We start from the raw sequence: 19,823 nt of genomic DNA, 5'->3' as shown, positions 1-19,823 counted from the left end.
GCAAGCTGTTTAATTTATAAAACTAAATAAAAATATGAATTAAAACAAAATCCATTAAAACATTAAGATGTCCTTTAAATATACCAAAAATACCACATTCTGGCCCACATAAGGGCATTTTGAGATTGTGTACATTTTTATCCTTTTTGTTGAATTTTCCATGTGGTTCTGTCACTGGTTGTGTTTAATTGGACTGTACTTTGTCGTCCAGAAGATGGCGCTGTGCTACTGACCTCTGAAGGAGAGATGGGCCAACCTGCTGATGGAGAGAAGAACAGGACACGTCTCCGCTGCCACCCACTCCAACAGGAAACTATCACCATCTTTGGTCCCTCATTTTTTCCCTGCCGACCGGCGAAGGAAACTTAGTGATCTTCTAAGGGTTGTCATTTTCCTGCCGGTAAGTGGGCGGCAGTTTGGTTGAGTTGGTCACGCAGGGGACCTGGACGGCTCAAATGTACCGACGCGTCCTACAATCCAAGCAGACGATAGACTAGTCTGTGGCCACACATTCTTCAACTCCTACAGAAGCTCCTAAAATATCTGCTCAGACAAATCACATTTACACACACACACACACACACACACACACACACACACACACACACACACACACACACACACACACACACACACACACACACACACACACACACACACACACACACACACACACACACACACGCTGCATGAGTCATTGTGACCCATCAAAGTACTGCAGCATCTTCAGGTATGTTATTGTACACATGTGCACAACCTGGTAAAGTTGCTGAAAAACAGATGTCACTTCTATAGACAGAAAAATGCCACTTCTAAATAAAACCAGCAGTTTTATTTAGTTTCCACACAGTTTAGACATCAAAACAAAGTCACGTGCTCACAATGTTTTGTTCTGTTGAAGTCCCACTTAACCCACTTGACCAGCTGGTTTGCTGAATGTTAATCTGGCAGTAGATCAAACCAGACCGTGAAAACCAGCTAAGAGGCCAGATAAGACCATCAAAACCACATTGAACAGTTTTTTAGTTGTCTAATCCTAAATTTATATGTAATTGTATAATTTTATTTATTCCAGAATTTAATATGATTGCATTAAGTACAATGCAAAAACACTTGTCTTCTTTTTCTTTTCAAATATCTAACAATTCTTAAATCAAGATTTACTTTAAATTTAAAAGGGAAATGGGTTACGATAATAACGCCTTGTTTTCTGAAAAATGCATGAAAAATGTATCGAGTTAAATATCTGTCAGTTAAGAAAAAGAGGCTTAATTCAGAGGGAAACCTTTTTTTTTTTTTTATGAATAAAAATAAGATTCCTTAAGTAATTTTGCTTCTCATGTACATGTATTTTAACTTAAGAATGTTTAGATATTTGTAGCTTATAACAAGATAAAACTACTAAGTAAGAAAATATATATATATTTTCAGTTTATTAATTTACAGAACTGAATTCCCTTGTCTTCTAAACACTTAAATTATAAATTAAATTATAACTAGCATGACACGAGGAAATGTTTCACTTCTATCTGAACTGTAAAAGCCTGTTCAAACCAATACAGTCTATGTAGTCTATGGCCAAGACCGATAACTAGGCTAAATGCTCGAGCTCTTCCAAGCAGGATGGATTCTGATTGGCTGTCATTATTTTATTGTTCATCTGCTGAAAAAAAAAAATCGTTCTGAAAGTGATTCCAACTATATTGTGTCTCTGTGCCATTATCGTTATAGTTGTGGTGTGGTCTCTGCCATGCTTTTAGCCTATATTTAGAAATATTTTTAGAACTATTTCTTTATCGTCTTTGTTGTGAACAGGCCTTAACTCTTACGAATTGAATGGGAGCTTCTACAAATATGGGCTTTCACCTTTATAAGTAACGTTAGATGTAATTACTCTCTTGCTGTCAGCCTGAGCTTTGTTGGTGAAACTCCCCTATTAACACCTCTGAAAGCAGAGTTTAGTTATTCATTTCTGCCTTTTCTGCTGTATAGGTTTGATGACACAGCAACACTCTCATGGGCGCTGTGAAATGAACAATCAATAGGGTTTGCTTAGCACCTTCATTAATCATATACTGAAAGACTAATGGAGCATAAAGAAATCACATCATCCTACTACTAATTATATCAGAATCCATTTTTTGGTTGGAATATGAATTTGGAATGTCGTTAATGATGGAAAGAAGAGACATTTTATTTCCAGAACTGTGTGAGCGGTGTTTATCTTAAATATGAAAATAAGAAAAAGGGCTGAAGGATGTAAGGTAACATCCTGTCGGATGGCATGATGGAGGACGTGGTGGTGGAGAGGTGTATTTATAGAGCGGCTTTCGAAGGGTGCATGCTAATGCTGATCTCTTCAGCTCTACATTTCCAGCTCATAATTAGAGCCGTTTAATTTGCGGGTACTGATTGTACTTCCTGTGCTCTCTATAAAAGGCCCCAAGGGCTGGACCGGGCTTTTCGGATATCCGCTTTTTGAGGGCTGTGGAACGCTCCGGTGCTCCTGTAACCCAGGAATTGCTCGAGGTTAGTTTTCCCCAGAAACAAACCGCAGTGTGACCACACTGGATTGTGCCACAGACCTTGGTGGGGGCATTGTGGGTAGAGAAAGCTAGTGGTGCATTGTGTTCCGGAGTTTATTTTCCCTCGATGTCTCTAAACGGTTGCTTTTGAAGACTTTTTTTATGCTGAACACGGACTGCTGTGCAGCCAGTCTGCTAATTGCCTTGATAAGAGAGAGAGGCTGTGGATTTGTGTGTGTGTGTGTGTGTGTGTGTGTGTGTGTGTGTGTGTGTGTGTGTGTGTGTGTGTGTGTGTGTGTGTGTGTAGGTGTGAGAGGATGTAAAGACAAGTTAATTTTGAATGCAAATCCCCCCAACACACACACAATTAAAAAAAGAAAACTTGGTTAAAGGGCTTTAAAACATCCTGCAAGGTTCATAGCTTAAACATCCCCCTCATTATAAACAATGCATTTATTTAATCAAGCTCCAAAAGCAGCTCGTTTGTATATTGTGGGATCTGTGATGTCATATTGGCATTTGCATATGCATATACACCATAGACCCCGCCTTTCTGAGAGCCTACTCTGCTCTGATTGGTCAGATGGATCAAACAGCTACGGTATATTACACACTGTACGAATGTTTAATATTCAAAAAAGCATTACAAAATTGGCAACCCTTACAGTCACAACAGATAATGTATTTTAATTGAATTTTCTTTTATAAATAATATTGTTCTGTGTAAAGTATCAGTAGCTCCACAATAGTATAGGCTAATTGCAGTGTCATATTCACACACTGGATCCAGCACTGCAGATTGGATTAAATAATCTGATGTTATCAATGGAATGTGTTTAAGCTTCCATCCTAATTCAATTCAATTCAATTATCTAAGTTTCCTGTGTTTTGCATTTCCTCACTCCTTTTTGCTTGGCTGGGAAATAAACAATAACTAAGATGGAAATTCACTCTTTTAGTTGACGAGAGAGTGCATGATTGCCTTTATAACTTTTAACTCATGAATGGAATATTGATTTTCCAAGCAACTCTGAAGTTTTCTGATGTTGCATTCTGGAAAGTTTAATATTTTTAGTTTTTTTTTAAATATTTGTCTAGGACATCTATCGGATAAGTTTTTCCATATTTCTGCTGGGTGTGATCTGTGCAGACGCCATGCCAAAATGAGTGACAACGTTCCAATGCTGCAATGCAGTAAATTAATAGCTGTACCACTGGACAGAAGTTCTCCGGCCTTTCACACCAGCAGAGGGCGATACTGGTGATGAAAGGTACCTAAATCACTCCTGTTGTGCTGTAAGGAAACATTTCTATTAAAGGCTACACCAGATCTTCAAGCTCATGCACGTTTTATTAAACAGGATAGAATCATTTAGAGAGAGAAAACTAACTAAAAGATTACAGAAATACATTTATAATACTACTAATGTTGGTGCTTTTATTTTCCTATCAAAAATGAAGATCATTGTTTTTTGTTAATTAAGGAAATTATTAAACTTTCAGTAGGTTATTATGTTCACTTAATTGAATATTTTGAACTAGAAGGACTAAAACAGTATTTCTTGCAAAACATACTATTTGCAAAACATACTTAAACATACTAGGCTATAAGACTTAATGATTATTAAATGCACTGTATAGTATAGTAAATAGTATTCCTATAGTACAAATATAAAAAGTAGTATATAAATAGTATAAAATAGTATTTCTAGGAAAAAAAACTCCCCACTTTGACTTCATAGTTCTTTTAAAGTAACCATGAAATAAAATGGACAATTCTTGTTTTTTATGAAATATTGTGGTATTTATTGATTTATCCGTGCACGTCTTTTTTTTAAATTCATGTGCCTCAGTAATCTATAATCAAAATAACTTCCCCTCCCTGTTGTAGCCTCTTCTCTTCTCTTTTCTTCTCTTTTCTTCTCTTTTCTTCTCTTCTCTTCTCTTCTCTTCTCTTCTCTTCTCTTCTCTTCTCTTCTCTTCTCTTCTCTTCTCATCTCTTCTCTTCTCTTCTCTTCTCTTCTCTTCTGTCATGCCTGGCATGAGGGGGAGGCAACTTGTCACTCACGTGAGATCCACCAATAGCAAACCACTACCATCCAATCAATGTCCAATGAACAAAATCAAGTCCCTCCCTAAATTTTTTGTTGTTTGAGAAGTCTTTACACATTTGGATAGAGGGGAAAAGACTATTGCAACTCTTTTTCCCCCCTCAGTAGCCTCAATGGAAAACCTGTTTTAGTCTCTGACACTAATTTCCAACACAATAAAGAGAAGGGAATTCCTTTTGAGAATGTGAACTGATCCAACTGTTGCTTTTATAACAAAGTCTGTTGCTCCATCTAGAGTCATTGTTACCTTTTTATGGCTGTAGGGAATATACTGTAATTCACAAAGGGCTGTTTTGGTTTGGGAAATCTTAATGAGTATCTAGAGAGCGTTATCTTTAATGATGATTGATGAACGCATTCCAGTTACTGTCTCCGTAATGAGATATTTATTATGTAAATGATTGCTGCTGCTGCAGTGCCTATTGGCACAGGGACAGAATCAGTGTCGTGGATGAGTCACCCCCCTCGCTCCCTTTGTGTGTGTGTGGCCTGGTAAACCCTACATTTTGGGGACAAAATGTCCCCACAAAGTTGGCAATATCCGAAATCCTTGTCTTTATGGGGTCGTTTTTTTAGTCCCCATGAGGAAAAATAAAACACAGAAAGTTTTTTGTGATGGGTAGGGTTAGTGTAAAGGGGATAGAGTATACCATTTGTACAGTATAAAAATCAATATGGAAAGTCCCCATAAAACATGAAAACGAAACGTTTGTGTGTGTTCCTTCATCAAACAAATTGCTCTGATCTACTCATCTGCCCGCCAAAGCCCCGACCACTTGTCCTTTGGTGCAGTTGGTCCCTCTATTGCTGAAATGACAGAATGGAAAGAGGTGGATACACCCGCATCAGAGTCGGCAACACCATTCTCGCCTGTAGGGAGTGAGAATGTGTAAAGTGGCGCAAGGATGTCTAACAGAATGCCTTTCATTCCAGGGCTGGGCAGCGGGAGCCGGGTGCTGGTGTAGAGTTCAAGGGAATGCTGGGGGAACGCTGGGGTTGTGTCTTGCTGACTCAGCAGAAACCCTCCGCTGACATCATTCTGCTTTTCCTTTATCGTTTGTCAGAACGAAATGCTCCAAAAGAAAAATTGCCTAAACTAGTCACTTTAGTGAAGCCTGTTTCTGTGCAAAAAAAGTTATTCCGGCAGGATCTGTGAACTTCGTAGCAAAGCTGGTTAAAATGAGGGCTGTTGCATCTGACTCTATGCACTGAACTGTGATGTCTGTACCGTGACGGTGTGTATACTGTACATATATTAGGGGTTGTTATAGTAGGGATGTAACGGTACATCACATGTATTCGTCCCGAACTGTCACGGTGGTAAGCTGCTGTTTTTCGATTGTATCGAAAAGTATCGATTGATTATTTATACATTTATAACACAATATCTCGTAATTGTGCGTCTGACTAGATCAGAGTGCATATGAGGACGACCCATACTCAATGCTGAGACTCAGTCGCACAGTGACTCATATAATGAGTGTTGAGAGGTGAGATTAAATAAAATGACTGTGCACTTTGTGAGAAAAAGAAGCAGACAGCATCAGGCGGTTTTTAAACAGTGAAACAACAGTGCAAAAAGCTTAAACACTGGGAAATAATCAGGATTCTGACCTCGATCAGCAAAAGTAAAGTGACCTTTGTTTTTAAGGTGGACAGAAATTTTACCTGAGTCATTGTGCTGTGAGTTTCAGCTGTGCTAATAGTGTGCGGCAGAGCTGAGCTCCTGCTCTCTGCAGGGGTCAGATGTTCTCTCTTGAGTTCTTGTCAGCTCATGAACACACTGTGCTTTTAGTGCTGTTCTTGCAGCTCGTCCTAGCACACACAATCCCTGCCACAAGAGGAACTTCACCACTGCAGAAACCACTTTACATCACTGCTGGTGATATATATATACATATGTTGGGAAAAGTTACTTTTAAAAGTAATGCATTACAATATTGTGTTACTCCATAAAAATTAACTAATTGCGTTACTTAGTTACTTTTTATGGAAAGTAATGCGTTACATTACTTTTGCTTGTTTTTTTATAACAACAAAAATGTTTTCTTCTTTTTCAATTTTTTTGTAAAAGCCAATTCACACCAAAGGTGAAATGAATAAACCTTAGCCTGAAAGAAATGCAAATTCACACCTGTACAGTAGTTGGGGGGTGCAGTTAAAATAAATTAAAATAAACCTTTCGGCTGTGCAGCCATTCTGGATTGAAGAAGAATAGGATGCAGGAGAAGAAAGTTCAGCACGCTTACTTCAGCAATAACAAATGTAAAAAAATTAAACACAAATGTAATGTGTATCTATATTAATTTTTGCTTATTAATATGGTTGAAGTGGAAGTTTTATTATTATTACTATGAATGTTGAAAACAGTTTTTATATTTTTATAGTTTGTGGAAAACGAACTTCCATTAAAAAAATAAATTTTTATTTATTTATTTATTTGATTTATTTATTATTACTTCACGAATAGAAAGATCAAAAGAACATTACAAAAATTTCATTTTTGATCAGTGAATCCAATTTGTTTTGTTGAATAAAATTGTTGATTGCTTTCAAAAAATCGTACTAATCCCAAACTTTTGAATAGTACAATGTGAGTGTGATATATATAAAATATATATATTTTACCCGAGACATTTTATATAAAATGATATATATATTCATATTGTATTTTAACCCCAATACCTTGTAGCATTTGTATTGTAGCTGCCAATTTTATATATATTTGTGAATTAATATTTAAAAAAATTGCTCCAATTAACCATTTATAATAAAATCCATTATTTCACACCAGTCTGGTTTCTGAGCGCCTTTTTTTGTGCTTTTTAAGAAAAATAAAAGGTGAACTGAAGGCGGTCGTGACACTTTTCAATGTTGAATTATTGATCAGCTGTGTCAGCAAGATCACAGGCCTGACTCATATCCATCTCTGCCATTACACTGGACACTTTTACACCCAGACTGCCAGCTTTACTTTTAGCAGAGTGCCATCATGCAGATTGTTCTAGTCCCTGAGCTCACAGCTTGTTTTTAATGAACGGCTGGATGAATGCATGTTAAAGTGGAGCATATGCTGAAGAGAATGCCATTTGGGCGGCGTGTTAAATGTTAAACGTCCGCTGATGCTCCTGATGTCATGCGTGAGTAATTCTCTCCTGGATTTCAGTGGCTCTCCTCAGCTGTCATTTCAATACCACCTAAACCCATGTTAATAAAAATCTAATTGAAAGGGTTTGAAATCACAGTAGATCCAGTTACCGGGTTTGTGAGAACCCCGCCTTGCACAAAGCCCTGTGGAATTACTATATTCTTCAAAACAATTATATTCTATATTCGATAGTGTTTGTGTGTGTATGTGTGCTACTGCTATGTCCTGCCTCTAACCTTAAAAAAAAATCAAGTTCTGAACGTGTGATATACAGTATTCGCATACACCATGACATGTGATATACAGTATTCGCATACACCATGACGTGTGATATACAGTATTCGCATACACCATGACGTGTGATAGCAGCATTCGCATACACCATTAGAAGCTGTTGGAAGTAATTTATTAATCCAAGCTTCTGCTTTTTCCTCAGAGAAATGATGGAGTGAGTCACAGGCTGTTGAATCCTATCAGGTAAACTGAAGAGATGTGCAGCCGATGATTGGGTGCGGCGTAATCTGTCTGAACTTGAGAGGTAATGACAGCTGAATGCAGAAACTCTCACACGTTTCTGCTTTGATCTTAGTTTTGCTCTGTTATCAACATGGACGTGTGGAAAACACATGAATTATGCCACGGGGTGGGTTTGCTGTGCAGTGCATCAGCTTTAATGCAATGCTACCAGATTTATATGCGATATTAAAAGAGCCAGATTGTGTTCCTGGAAAAATCGACTTTTGTTTTTTTACACTGCGTTACATGCATATAGACGTTAAGGCCCTGCAGTGATATCACTGATGCTGATTATTGCTGGTCTGCTCATGTTGGTGCGGAAGGAGTCACAGGGGTTCAGGTGTTTTACTGATTTTCGAATTCTTTGCTAATTGGGCTGTCACTGTTTAGCAAGATGTGTGACAGCTGATGACTACTCAGCAACAAATGTTCAAGTCATGACTTTTAATTTTATTGCTACACACTGTAGTTCTTCTTTGAGCAATTAACCTGCTCTGCTGAATGACAGCTGTCAATCTTAAAGGATTATATAGGTCACCATGAAATCAAAACGGACCATTCTTTGTTTTTTAAGGAATATTGCAGTATTTATTCGTATTTATAGTATTTATTCAGTATTTAAGATTTATCCGTGCACATCTTTTTTCTTCTTCATGTGCCCTCATAATCTTTAATCAAAATAACTTCCTATCCGTCTTGACAACCTGTCACTCACATGGGATCGACCAATAGCAAACCACAACGATATTTTAGACTTATAAATGATCCTAATGGGAGATTATAAAACTAAAACTGGCTTAATGGTTTGCTATTATTTAGAATGTACGTATTTTAGTTGCATAAATATATACTCCTGATATTGGTTGATTTCGGAGTAATGATTCATTTTTGTTCGACATTCCAGAGAAGACAGACAACTGCCGAAATAATATGATTGGCGCTTTTCACACTGCCAACAACAGCGCCTCCCCAAGCGTCATCCAGCCCGCGTTCGCTGTGCTCTGCGCACCTGGGGAGCCGCGTAGCGAAGCGTCCGGCATCACGCGCGGTCCGTACATTCTTGAAGGTGCCTTTTCTCAGCATCATCGCCGTGACATCAAGAGACAGGCAGCCTCCCGGAAAATAAAAGCATCACGCTGCACGAGACGGGGGACGTTATATGATCGGCACGGGAGCGCAATATTCTGGAATTGGGTCGTTGTGTAAACTTCCTGCACAAACAGCCTGGGATGTGACAGACAGGGGTGCCATTGCTCTCCGATGACAAGTGGACTGTTTTTACACCATCCTTCTAAATAAGGAAGCAGGGCTGTCAGACATATGACCACCGTCCCGATTTGGGCGCTGCTAGAGTGCCCATCGCATCCCATGATCGCGCACAAGCCGTCCAATAAGGCTCAGCATGCGACCCCCATTTCACACGTGGAGTGACAGCAGCGTCCCATCATCATCAGACCGGCCAGTTCTTCTCGTCGCTTGCAACTTTCTCTCTCTCTCTCTCTCTTCTGCCTCCCCTCCCCTAATATGATGTCATGTATGGATGAGGCTGGATTCTGAGGTGAGATAGAGATTTTGGTGAGTGGCATTCTCCACACGAGGCTTCGGAGTTACAAAACATGATCATCACCACCTTCTCCACCTCAAGTTGTGTCTCTGCGCTCTCTGCCCGTTCTTCTGCTGCTCTCATCTCGGGCCACCGTCGCATGCCCGAAGTCCTGACCTGCCTCGCTAAATTAAGCCTGCACCACCATGCCGAGGGAAGAAAAACTAGAAGAGGGGTATTTTTAGTGCCATTAATTTTGACCACGTGCCCCGAAGGTAAACCCGATGGCCATTGCGCAAAGGTTCCTCATCAGTATGTCCTGCGAGGCCAACGCGCAACACTGGCCAAGGACTGCCGTTCTGCTCTTGGGATTGCTCCTAGTTGGGATTGTGTCCTCCAGTCCGCTTCCGAGTTGGACTAATAGGACAACTTTATTGGAGAAGCGATGGGAGAGCCTGTTCTCCCGCTCCGTGCTGGGGATCTCTGGAGAGAGACCGGAGCCAAACTGGGAGAATGACTATTTGCTGGGCATCAAAAGAGTGCGGAGGCTGTACTGCAATGTAGGCATCGGGTTTCATCTTCAGGTCCTCCCAGACGGCAAGATAAACGGTGTACATAATGAGAACCAGTACAGTGAGTTCATGGAATAATGCAATATTTAATTGCGCAGAGCTCCGTATTCTTTATAGGCGACACTTGCAGTGTGCTTGCACAGTCCGCTGTCTTTGGAGGCGAAGACAAATCTATTAAAACACACCGTATCCATTAGTGCTAAATATCTGCGCGGGCTTAAACATGACATGAATGCTGGGACGGATATAGATGCCAACTTATTTTTACACCGGCTCCTTGAGCGGCCCAGAAGCGCTTAGAACATGCACTCAAAGTGTGAGGGATGTTCATCTTTTGGCAATAATGTAGTAGCCTAGTGGCGCGAGAGGCCATTTGCGCATCCACAATTGGCACCTGCAGAGGTTCCACCCACCGCATGCCTTGTTGTTCTGAGTCACGCGGAGCCGCTTTATTGTGTGTAACATGCTTGTTCTGTTTGATCAGGTCTCATAGAGATCTCCACTGTGGCCAGAGGAGTGGTTAGCCTGTACGGAGTGAAAAGCAAGCTGTTTGTCGCAATGAATAGCAGAGGAAGGTTGTACGGAACGGTAGGTGTGCGCAACTGTTTCTCTTCATTCTGTCTGCTGCCAATACAACGAGGCTTTGCATCCCTGAAGACATCGTGTGTGTGTGTGCGCGCGCGCGTGCGTGTGCGTGTGTGTTAAACAGGTGATGCTTCCATTGTGCGTTTTCAAGTAATTGATGATCCATGCATTTGGCTCGTGCGAGGGGGGCGCGACTAATACTACGCGACTAATACTAGTGTTTACGGCGTGCTGCATTCAATTTTTCATGCATTATAAATATAATGTGCTCTGATTTGTTGACGTTTGCAAATGCTGCACGGCTTTTGCAAATTATTATTAAACGAATTTCAGGGTGCATTAGATCCAGGCACAGCGCCAAAGCAGCTTGCACGCACTAACAAAAGGTTTATAATAATTTCTTGCATTAAGCCTATAAACAAACGCCTCATTCCTTTTTATTCGCTGGTAGTTGTAATATAGATCAGGTTATTAATAAGAGTAGTCAGACATGTAATGCGTAAGCCTAATTGCAGTTTTCATCTAGATTTCATGTACTGTATAAGAACCCTCAATAACAGCACTAAAAAAATGTGTGCATAAATTAAAATGTCTTGTAGAGCTGCTTGCATTTACGCGTTGTTGTTTTAAATTGTTAATAGCAGTAGTAGTGATTAGTCATATGCATTTCATTCTTTACACATAGTATAAAGTGTGTCCCATGCAGGTTTGAAAAGAACTTAGCTGAAGTTTGGCATAATGTGTGACAAGCGCAGTGCAACACCGGTCCTTTGGGCCCCATGAGCACATGACAGTTCTGTCCAAAAACTGCTGAGTGTTTCAAGAGCATCTCCTGGAGAAGCAGAGAGAAAGTAGTCTGTTCCACAGGCCGGCCTAGCAGTCATCAGTAAAATAATTAAAGTGATTTTGGGATTAGTATGAGGTTAATACTTCAGGTTAATGGTTTTCTTGTAGTCAAGTGGAACCAGACTCGCCTTAAAGTTTCTATGCATTTGTGTGCATTTTCTCAATATGTTGTCCATTTACCCGGTGTGAAGCAAAATCAAGCCATGATAATTTGAGAAACGGATAATTTCAAGAGATTAGATCTATTTGTACTCGCAGATCTAATTAAACTCGTTTCAGTTTATTGCCAAGGCAACACATGAAATGCTCACCTTTACGTCTTTCCAAACTCGTAAGACTGTTGTTCATCTTCCAAATGAAGATCTTTTTGATGAGAGCTAAAGTCCCTCCATTGACAGCTATGCAACTACCACTTTGACGCTTAAAAATATTCATAAAGAGATCATAATACTAATCCATATGAATCCATCGGTTTAGTCCAAATTTTCTGAAGAGACATGATTGCTTAATGAACAGATTTAATTTGGGCTTTTATTCGCATTTAAACATTGATCAGCGAACATAAACAGAAGCTCAACCGAACATGCTTGACATGCTGTGAAGACAAACGTCATTGGTTTTCGCACATCAAGCAAACATGCTTGAGCTTCTGTTTAACTGATAAATGTTTATATGTGAATAAAAGCTTAAATTTAATCTGTTCATCGTATGAAGCGATCAAGTCTCTTCAGAAAATTTGGACTAAACCACTCGATGCGTTCACAAAGTTTTTCATTTGTTTTCATTCATTTGTTTGCATCTGACCAAATGCTGGCATTCACGTCCCTTCTCTTGTCCTCCTCAGGCTACCTTTAAAGATGAATGCCAGTTCAAGGAGACCCTGCTGCCAAATAACTACAATGCCTACGAGTCCTCCATTTACAAGGGATTCTATGTGGCTCTCAGCAAACACGGCCGAGTGAAGCGAGGCAACAAGGCCACCACCGCCATGACGGTCACCCACTTCCTCCCTCGAATATGAGCAGACTCTTGCAATAGTTCTTCATTTGCACTGGTCTCCCCGAGAGATCTGAAAACTGACACACGAACATTACAAGGAACTGCAAGAATATCACCAAAATAGTACTTATTCTTTTTTTTTATATGTATATTTGGATAGGCCAGCTTTTTATTAGAATCTCTGAATATGCTATCCGTCGCTGCTTCTTTCTTTTGTTTATATATATATACAAACATATATATTGACTATGGATGTGGAGGCTCCCCAGCCTTCCTTTCCCTAGTCAGGTGCTTGCCAAGAATGAACAGACTCTGGGATGGATGATGGAAGTCCTCCTCTGCTTTTTACAGTTCTCGGCTTATTACCTCAAAGAGCTACCTTGATGGTTTAAATGGATGCATGAAGTTACGCAGAGATGAACGCTTGTTTATTTTTAGTTCTGTCTGAGCCGACACAAGCATAACGAGTCCTTTTTTTGTATCTTTGACAGTTATTTTGTTGTTTTTCCTCATGCTGTAGGGTTGTGTGAGCACTTAAAAGAAAGCAGATCTCTCTTGCTGCATGTTGCGCTGAGGTGCCTTGGCATTCCCGCACACCGCCCCTTTAACATGCATGCTCTGAACGCCCCGGGGCGTCAGAAATAGGGCTGATATGTTAGCCAGGGCCCCGCGGGGACTCTCCCACAAAGGCCCCGAAGAGGGGTGAGGGGGAGGGGTGTGCATCTCTGCTTTATTTTACCTTTCTCTAATTAGAGAACGTCGTATGAGGTGCGAGAGTGACTCATGAAAAGGCTGTGTTCAGCATTGTCTGCCGTTGACTAAACGTGATATTTTCTAGCAGAACCCCTATTGGAGCTTTGAGGCTGTACGTTTTATTTGGACTAGAATTTCTTATGTTTTTGCAATTGAAACTATTTTGTAAAGAAAACGGGGAAAAAACTACCAGAAAAAATGTGAAATCTACAGGGGAACTGATGCAAGCGCACACTGAAAATGGCTGGTTCAATTATACTATTGCTTATCACAGGTTTGCCTGAACAAAAAGGAGCACTTGAAAATAAGCTTTAAGCATTGCTGTGAATGAGAACGTCTTCTAAACCAATGAAAATACTGTAAATACTGACTGTGCACTGAAGAAGCCAGTAGCCCTGAGCTTTTGTCGCTTGTTGCTAAAGGCACACTGCCATCAATGATGGTATCTGATTCAAGGGAATACGTGCAGTATATATTTATTTATTTTTGCTTCTGGTGTGAGTGTATGTGTGTGCGCACCTGTCCATGTGGATGCCTGTTTGTGCGTGTGTGTGAATCCTGGTAGAGGAGGGCAGTGGAGCCTGGACTCTTTCCTGTTGCTGCAGAGGCACTGCAGTGGCACCCGTTGCTGCTGCTCTATGCAAATGTAATTACAGGGTAGACGCTGTGGCATCCAAACTGAGGGACGCTCACTGTTTTTTTATGATTTTTGTTCGCCTGCCTATGTTTGCATCAGTTTCTGTCACCAAATGTTGCCCCATCATTAAGGCAAGACACTACAGGCAACAAAATTGTTTTTTCACTGGTCAATTTTGAGATTTTGGGCTATTTGGCTTTCCATGCTGTGTTGTTTTGGACTAAGAATGCATCTAAAATAGACGTTTAAGTGTTTTTTTAATTTTTAAAATCTATTTGCACCTGTAGATTTCAATTACAATATTTTTTTTTACTATTGCTAGTGGACAGACATATTTAAAGGCTGTGAGGTTTTTCTCCACTTCAGCAGTAGGCCTACTTTAAAGACTATATACAAAATCCCCTCTGTAAAAACCTTTAACTCTAATACGTCAGCAAAATGAAACAAGTTAAAAACTTTCAGAAAACTTGTAATACAAAAAATGTTTGCAGTTCTTAATGTCACCAGCTTGGGAAGCATGGTGAAATCTATTAGTTATTTTTTCCCTATTCACCTTGGCTGTCTTGCCTTAAAGGGAAATCAAAAGGAATGACACTATTTTAGAAAGACTTATGGGACACCATGGCCTGGTTGTTTGTTCAATCTGTTTGAAGTATGTGGGTCCTCGTGGGTGGGGGTGGAATACCTGAGCTGAGGCCCCGCTGTTGACGTCCCTCTCGCACATAGACAGTCTTGTAAAAGCCACGGTGCCCAGAAGCCTTGAGATTCCTGTAGCACAAGGGTTCTTTCCGGTTTTCCATCCAACTTTAGTCCAAGGTCGTAGCTATGCACAAGTGTTGAACAGGTCGAAAATGCCCGACCAAGGTCTCGTTTCCTTTTCTCATTATTCCAATATCACGTAATACAAGTCCCTTATTGTGTGATAGCATTTATTTGGATCCTGATTTCTTTCTCTTTTTTTTTACGAAAATGTTTTGCTGTTTTTGTCTTTTTACTATGATAGGACATGTGTAGACGGGAAGTGGTAGAGAGAGAGAGAGAGAAAGAGAGAGGGGGGGATCAGGAAAGGTCTGCGACCCGGGACTCAAACTCGGGTCTCCCGAAACACAGTATATGTCGGCACAAGGCTATTGACGCCAACATGTCCTGAGTTCTTTCCTGCTCCTCAAAATCATCCATACTTTTTCCATGCCTGTTCCTGGTCTGTGCACGATTTATTGGTCTACTTTATTCCAAATATTCACTCAGAAATTCATTACATTACTGAAGTAAAATAGATTCATGTTTACTTTAAGCATCTGAAGACGGGCTTTGTGATTTTTATCTCAATGTCAAACTCTTCAGATCACCACGAATCCGCCAAATCCAACACTATCTCTATTAGTGATCCATTAGTGATATGACCTTATTGGGTTATTAAAGTACCCATATGCAATTTTAAAGGTTCCTATTTTGTTTTTTGGAGATTCGTCCAATAAGTTTACATGCATCCAAGGTAAAAAAAAAACTCTTTAATGTATACATTACAGCATCACCTCCTTGCACAGTCTCAAAAACGGTTAATTTGAAGATTCATTTTCTCTAAACCCCTCCTTTCCGAGAGCATGCTCTGCTCTGATTGGTCAGATGACCCAGTCTGTTGTGAATGGTGTACTCTGCTTTGATTGGTCAGATGACCCAGTCTGTTGTGATTGGTCAGACGGCCCAGTCTGTTGTGATTAGTCTACTCTGATTGGTCAGATGGCCCAGTCTGTTGTTATTGGTCTATTCTGCTCTGATTGGTCAGACGGCCCAGTCTGTTGTGATTGCCCATTATCTGATTTAATCTCCAGAGGCTTCCTCAGCGATTGATGCACAGTGAATCGTCGGTTTTACTGTCTAAATTCGAGCCTGTTTATGCAAAGTGGATTTGCTTTCATAGCGCAAAAAACATAATCTACCACCAAACTCCAATCTCAGCTATATATAGCAGTGTGTTAGGGCAGGTAAATGTAGATGTCGTTCACAGGCAGCCAATGATGACCATAGGCTGGCATTATGCAAATTTGTTAGATAGATATGTAACATGAAGTGAGACGAATTACTGACGACTTGTTTCATGCAGGTCAGAATCTATTCTTTTTTTTGGGAGACAATAACTTTATTTGTCATGCACTGTAATCTTTTAAACTTTGCAGACCCTTTACATTGACAAACAGCTATATTACACACTGCATAAAAGGTAATATAAAAAAAGCATAATGGGGCACTTTAAAAATTGAACTGGGTCCTTCCTCTAGCGCAGTGAATATATCAGGACAGACCTCTGCAGGACTGACGCAATACTTTAGGGAGACAAAAATGCCTAAGAATTTCTTGCCAATGCCACGCTGCTTGTTTTGTGGTCTCATCTGTTAAAAGATGTTAAAGGCATTCAGTCGTTACTTGTACATTAGCAAATTTATTCAGTTTTTTCTGCTGTGCCATTGAGGACTGTATTTAGCTGATGTGCCTCGGAATTCAAATCACTGTGAGTCCCAGTGAAAGTTGTACACGTACAAAAACAATAAAACACATTTATAAGACATAAATGTCACTATTTAATAGCTTTTCATACACATTTAATGATGTCAGTGGATAAGCTAACATTTTGGCTTCATTGGAACCTTATTTTAAGATTAATTGATTCAATAAAGATCAAGGATTAATCGGTTTAGCAAACTATACTGCATGGTCAACCTATAAATCTATTTTAATACAGTATGTCTTCTGAATGTGTTGTAATATCTTGAGCACTAATGAAGCGTTAAGAATGGGGGAGTGAAATCAGGGAGTGTTTCTTTAATTTGTGTCCTGATTGTGACAACAACACACTCTTAGAAGAAAAGGTTCTATATAGAACCTTAAAGGATTCTGTAAGCGCTTATAGAACCTTTAAGGGGTTCCATCATGGATTATTTTATGAATGTTTTAATTCATTTTCAATGTTTTTATTTAAAAATGAAACAGATTTTAAACATATTTTATCACTGGAAAATATTAAAATAACACATTAATTATGAAAGTATTATGCATTTTTATGACATTTCTCTTTAGGCTATATAGAACTTTTTTGGCTTTAAAATTGAGTCAAGAACCCTATAGGGTTTTATATAGAACCCCAGTGAACCTTTTTTTCTAAGACTGAAGAATGAGCGATGTGCGTGAACATTTGGGAATCGGAGCCTTCTCATCTGCTGATGTATGTCGCTTGGATTTATAGCAACAGCTGTAAAAATGTTTATTGGGCATAGAATATAGACACCAGTTTCCTGGTAGACTCTGGACTCTTAACGCTCATGAGAAAAACGTATGTGCATGAATGACTGCAAGCTGTCACCGTCGGAATCCTCCTCACATATGGAGGGAGGCTTTCGGGAAGCACTGGGCATTAGAATGGGATGCCAGTTCTTGGCTTTGCAGTGTTTTTGTTTTGAAATGGCTTTTGTGTGGCTGATCCTGTTACAATGAGAGGATAGACCCCGGTGTCTGAGGGGGGTCATTAATCATTTAGAGTGATTTCTGGATTTTTTTCTTCTTTTTTTTCACTAGCACATTTCATAGGCTACTTCAATGCATATACTTCAATTTGTTAAAGGGTAAACAGACAAATTAGATAAAGGAAATAAGAAAGGATATGAGTCAAAATCTGCTATGGGATAATTAAATGTAACAATTCATGTAAAAAAATATATTTTATTGGAAAATTAAACAAAATTGTATTCAAATTTGATAATTCAACTGAGAATATACGTAGAGATCAAACTACATTTTATAAAAATCACCCGTCAAGTTTATAATATAGCCTACAGTTCATCTATTGCCAAATTTATGAAAAAAAAACGATCAAGAAGTCAAGAGTAGAAAATGATCTAAAATATTAAAATCCGTAATGTCAGAATCAAAATGCTAGTTTGTGCATTAAAAAATGTCCGTCAAAATATAACGTACAACTTCCTGTTTCCGCCAGGAACAAACCTTGAACAATGTTCATTAACCCGGGTAAGGTTTTTAAATTGGATTGCCGTTTATTCTTTTTAGCATGCAGTGTGAAGTATTTCACTCCGTTCCCTGATCATTCCGATTTAATTTCAGAGAGGGAAGAACAAATGTATACTCACATGCGTAATGTATTATGTACGTTATTGTCTCTGACAGACAGCATGTTGAAGCCGCTCATGCCGTCATTTTCTTCTCCTTTGACAGCGATGACGTAGTCAAAACATCCGGTAGCGTGGGTTTCCCAGGAAATGCGTGACTCGCTGGACTTCTGCTTCTAGTAAATACTATAGTGTATTGTGCACATAATTTTTTTTTTGACAAGACATCGATGCCGTGATATTCAAATGATGTGGATTTGAAAACAGACTAATTGTAAGCTCATAATTATTTATTCAGTGAAGTGATTGATGCCCATAAGTGTGTTATGTCCATGTTTTTAGTTAGAATATTCCAACCGACTGCTGCCTAAGTTTTTGACGGACGTGATAATGTGCATGAGGGGTGTTTGGGTAATTATAAAACGTGCTGGAGACGTTCAAAATGCTTTTTGTGTTCACTATACTAATTTTACTGAATGAAGTTTACTTTGTAACTCAGAGACTGACTTGGCTTGTCCAAAATGTTACATTCAGCTTTTGCTGAAATGAAAACCAAGTTCTTTTCTGCATGAAAATGCAGATCCTGTTGTAAATATTAGTGAAAAATGACTTGTTCCATTATTACCCCTTAGCAGGTTTTGACTTATAGATATTCTTTAGGGGACACACACACACACACACACACACACATTAGTACAATCCAGGATTTTGTGTGGCTGTTTTGTGTTTCTGTCTGCTCCTCTTTGTAAACACTTCTCTCACCCTTGCCTTAGTTAAGATTTCTTGCAATTATTTTTGACAGAAAACTGAGGACATAATCATGTGTTTCTAAAAACAAGCGCTGATGCTATGTATAAATACAGATTTATTGAAAAATATTTTTTTCCTTTACTTTTCTACGTATGTGCTGTGCACAGCAGTTTAATCGTGTTCCAGATGTTAATAAAACTATTTTCTTTTCTTTTTTTCCCTTTTTTTTCATATGTGTGTGTATTTGTTTCACAGTTTAATTATGCTCAAAGTAGCAAGTACAGTGAGCAGTCAGAACTGATTCTTTTTTAGAAATAATTGCCACTCCAGTCATGCTGTCAGGATGTCACACTCATACAGGATCATTTATACAACATGAAACAGTTCAATAAACTACTCGCAAGTATTCATAAACTTCTTCCCCTGTCATGGTTATTTGAATTTTTGTCTGATTCGCATGTATAAATTTAAGCTTGAGAGTTATGCACTTTATCTGTAAATCTGTTTATATATAGCCTATATATATATATATATATATATAATGTGAATGTTGGTATGGAATGTTTACTTTATTTAGATTTAATTATTTGATCTAATCCAAGCCTATTTAGTTCCTTTATTTTCTTCACAAATTCTTCACACTTTCCATTTTGGAATTCTAAAATATAAATTATTATTCTAAAATATAAAAATAATAAAGTATTTAAGGAATGAAAATAT

At 39.0% G+C, this 19,823-nt stretch overlaps 1 protein-coding gene across 1 annotated transcript; it reads left to right on the top strand.

The window, feature by feature from the left end:
• The first annotated feature begins 10,043 nt into the window (after positions 1–10,043).
• fgf6b (fibroblast growth factor 6b) lies at positions 10,044–13,004 on the top strand. The gene is made up of 3 exons (XM_079624321.1): positions 10,044–10,476; positions 10,900–11,003; positions 12,691–13,004. Exons 1-3 carry the CDS (start codon positions 10,128–10,130, stop codon positions 12,865–12,867), a joined length of 630 nt encoding a protein of 209 aa, XP_079480447.1. The 5' UTR covers positions 10,044–10,127; the 3' UTR covers positions 12,868–13,004.
• Positions 13,005–19,823: the final 6,819 nt, after the last annotated feature.

Source organism: Phoxinus phoxinus, assembly GCF_949152265.1.
Source record: "Phoxinus phoxinus genome assembly, chromosome: 9".
Lineage (NCBI taxonomy): Eukaryota > Metazoa > Chordata > Actinopteri > Cypriniformes > Leuciscidae > Phoxinus > Phoxinus phoxinus.
This window is presented reverse-complemented; position numbering and strand designations above follow the sequence as displayed.

Bases quoted from the DNA above. Each gene is read 5' to 3' on its own strand.
- fgf6b (XM_079624321.1), top strand. From the start codon at position 10,128: ATGGCCATTGCGCAAAGGTTCCTCATCAGTATGTCCTGCGAGGCCAAC. The intron at 10,477-10,899 runs GTGAGTTCATGG...CTGTTTGATCAG, and splicing joins ACATAATGAGAACCAGTACA to GTCTCATAGAGATCTCCACT. The intron at 11,004-12,690 runs GTAGGTGTGCGC...TGTCCTCCTCAG, and splicing joins GAGGAAGGTTGTACGGAACG to GCTACCTTTAAAGATGAATG.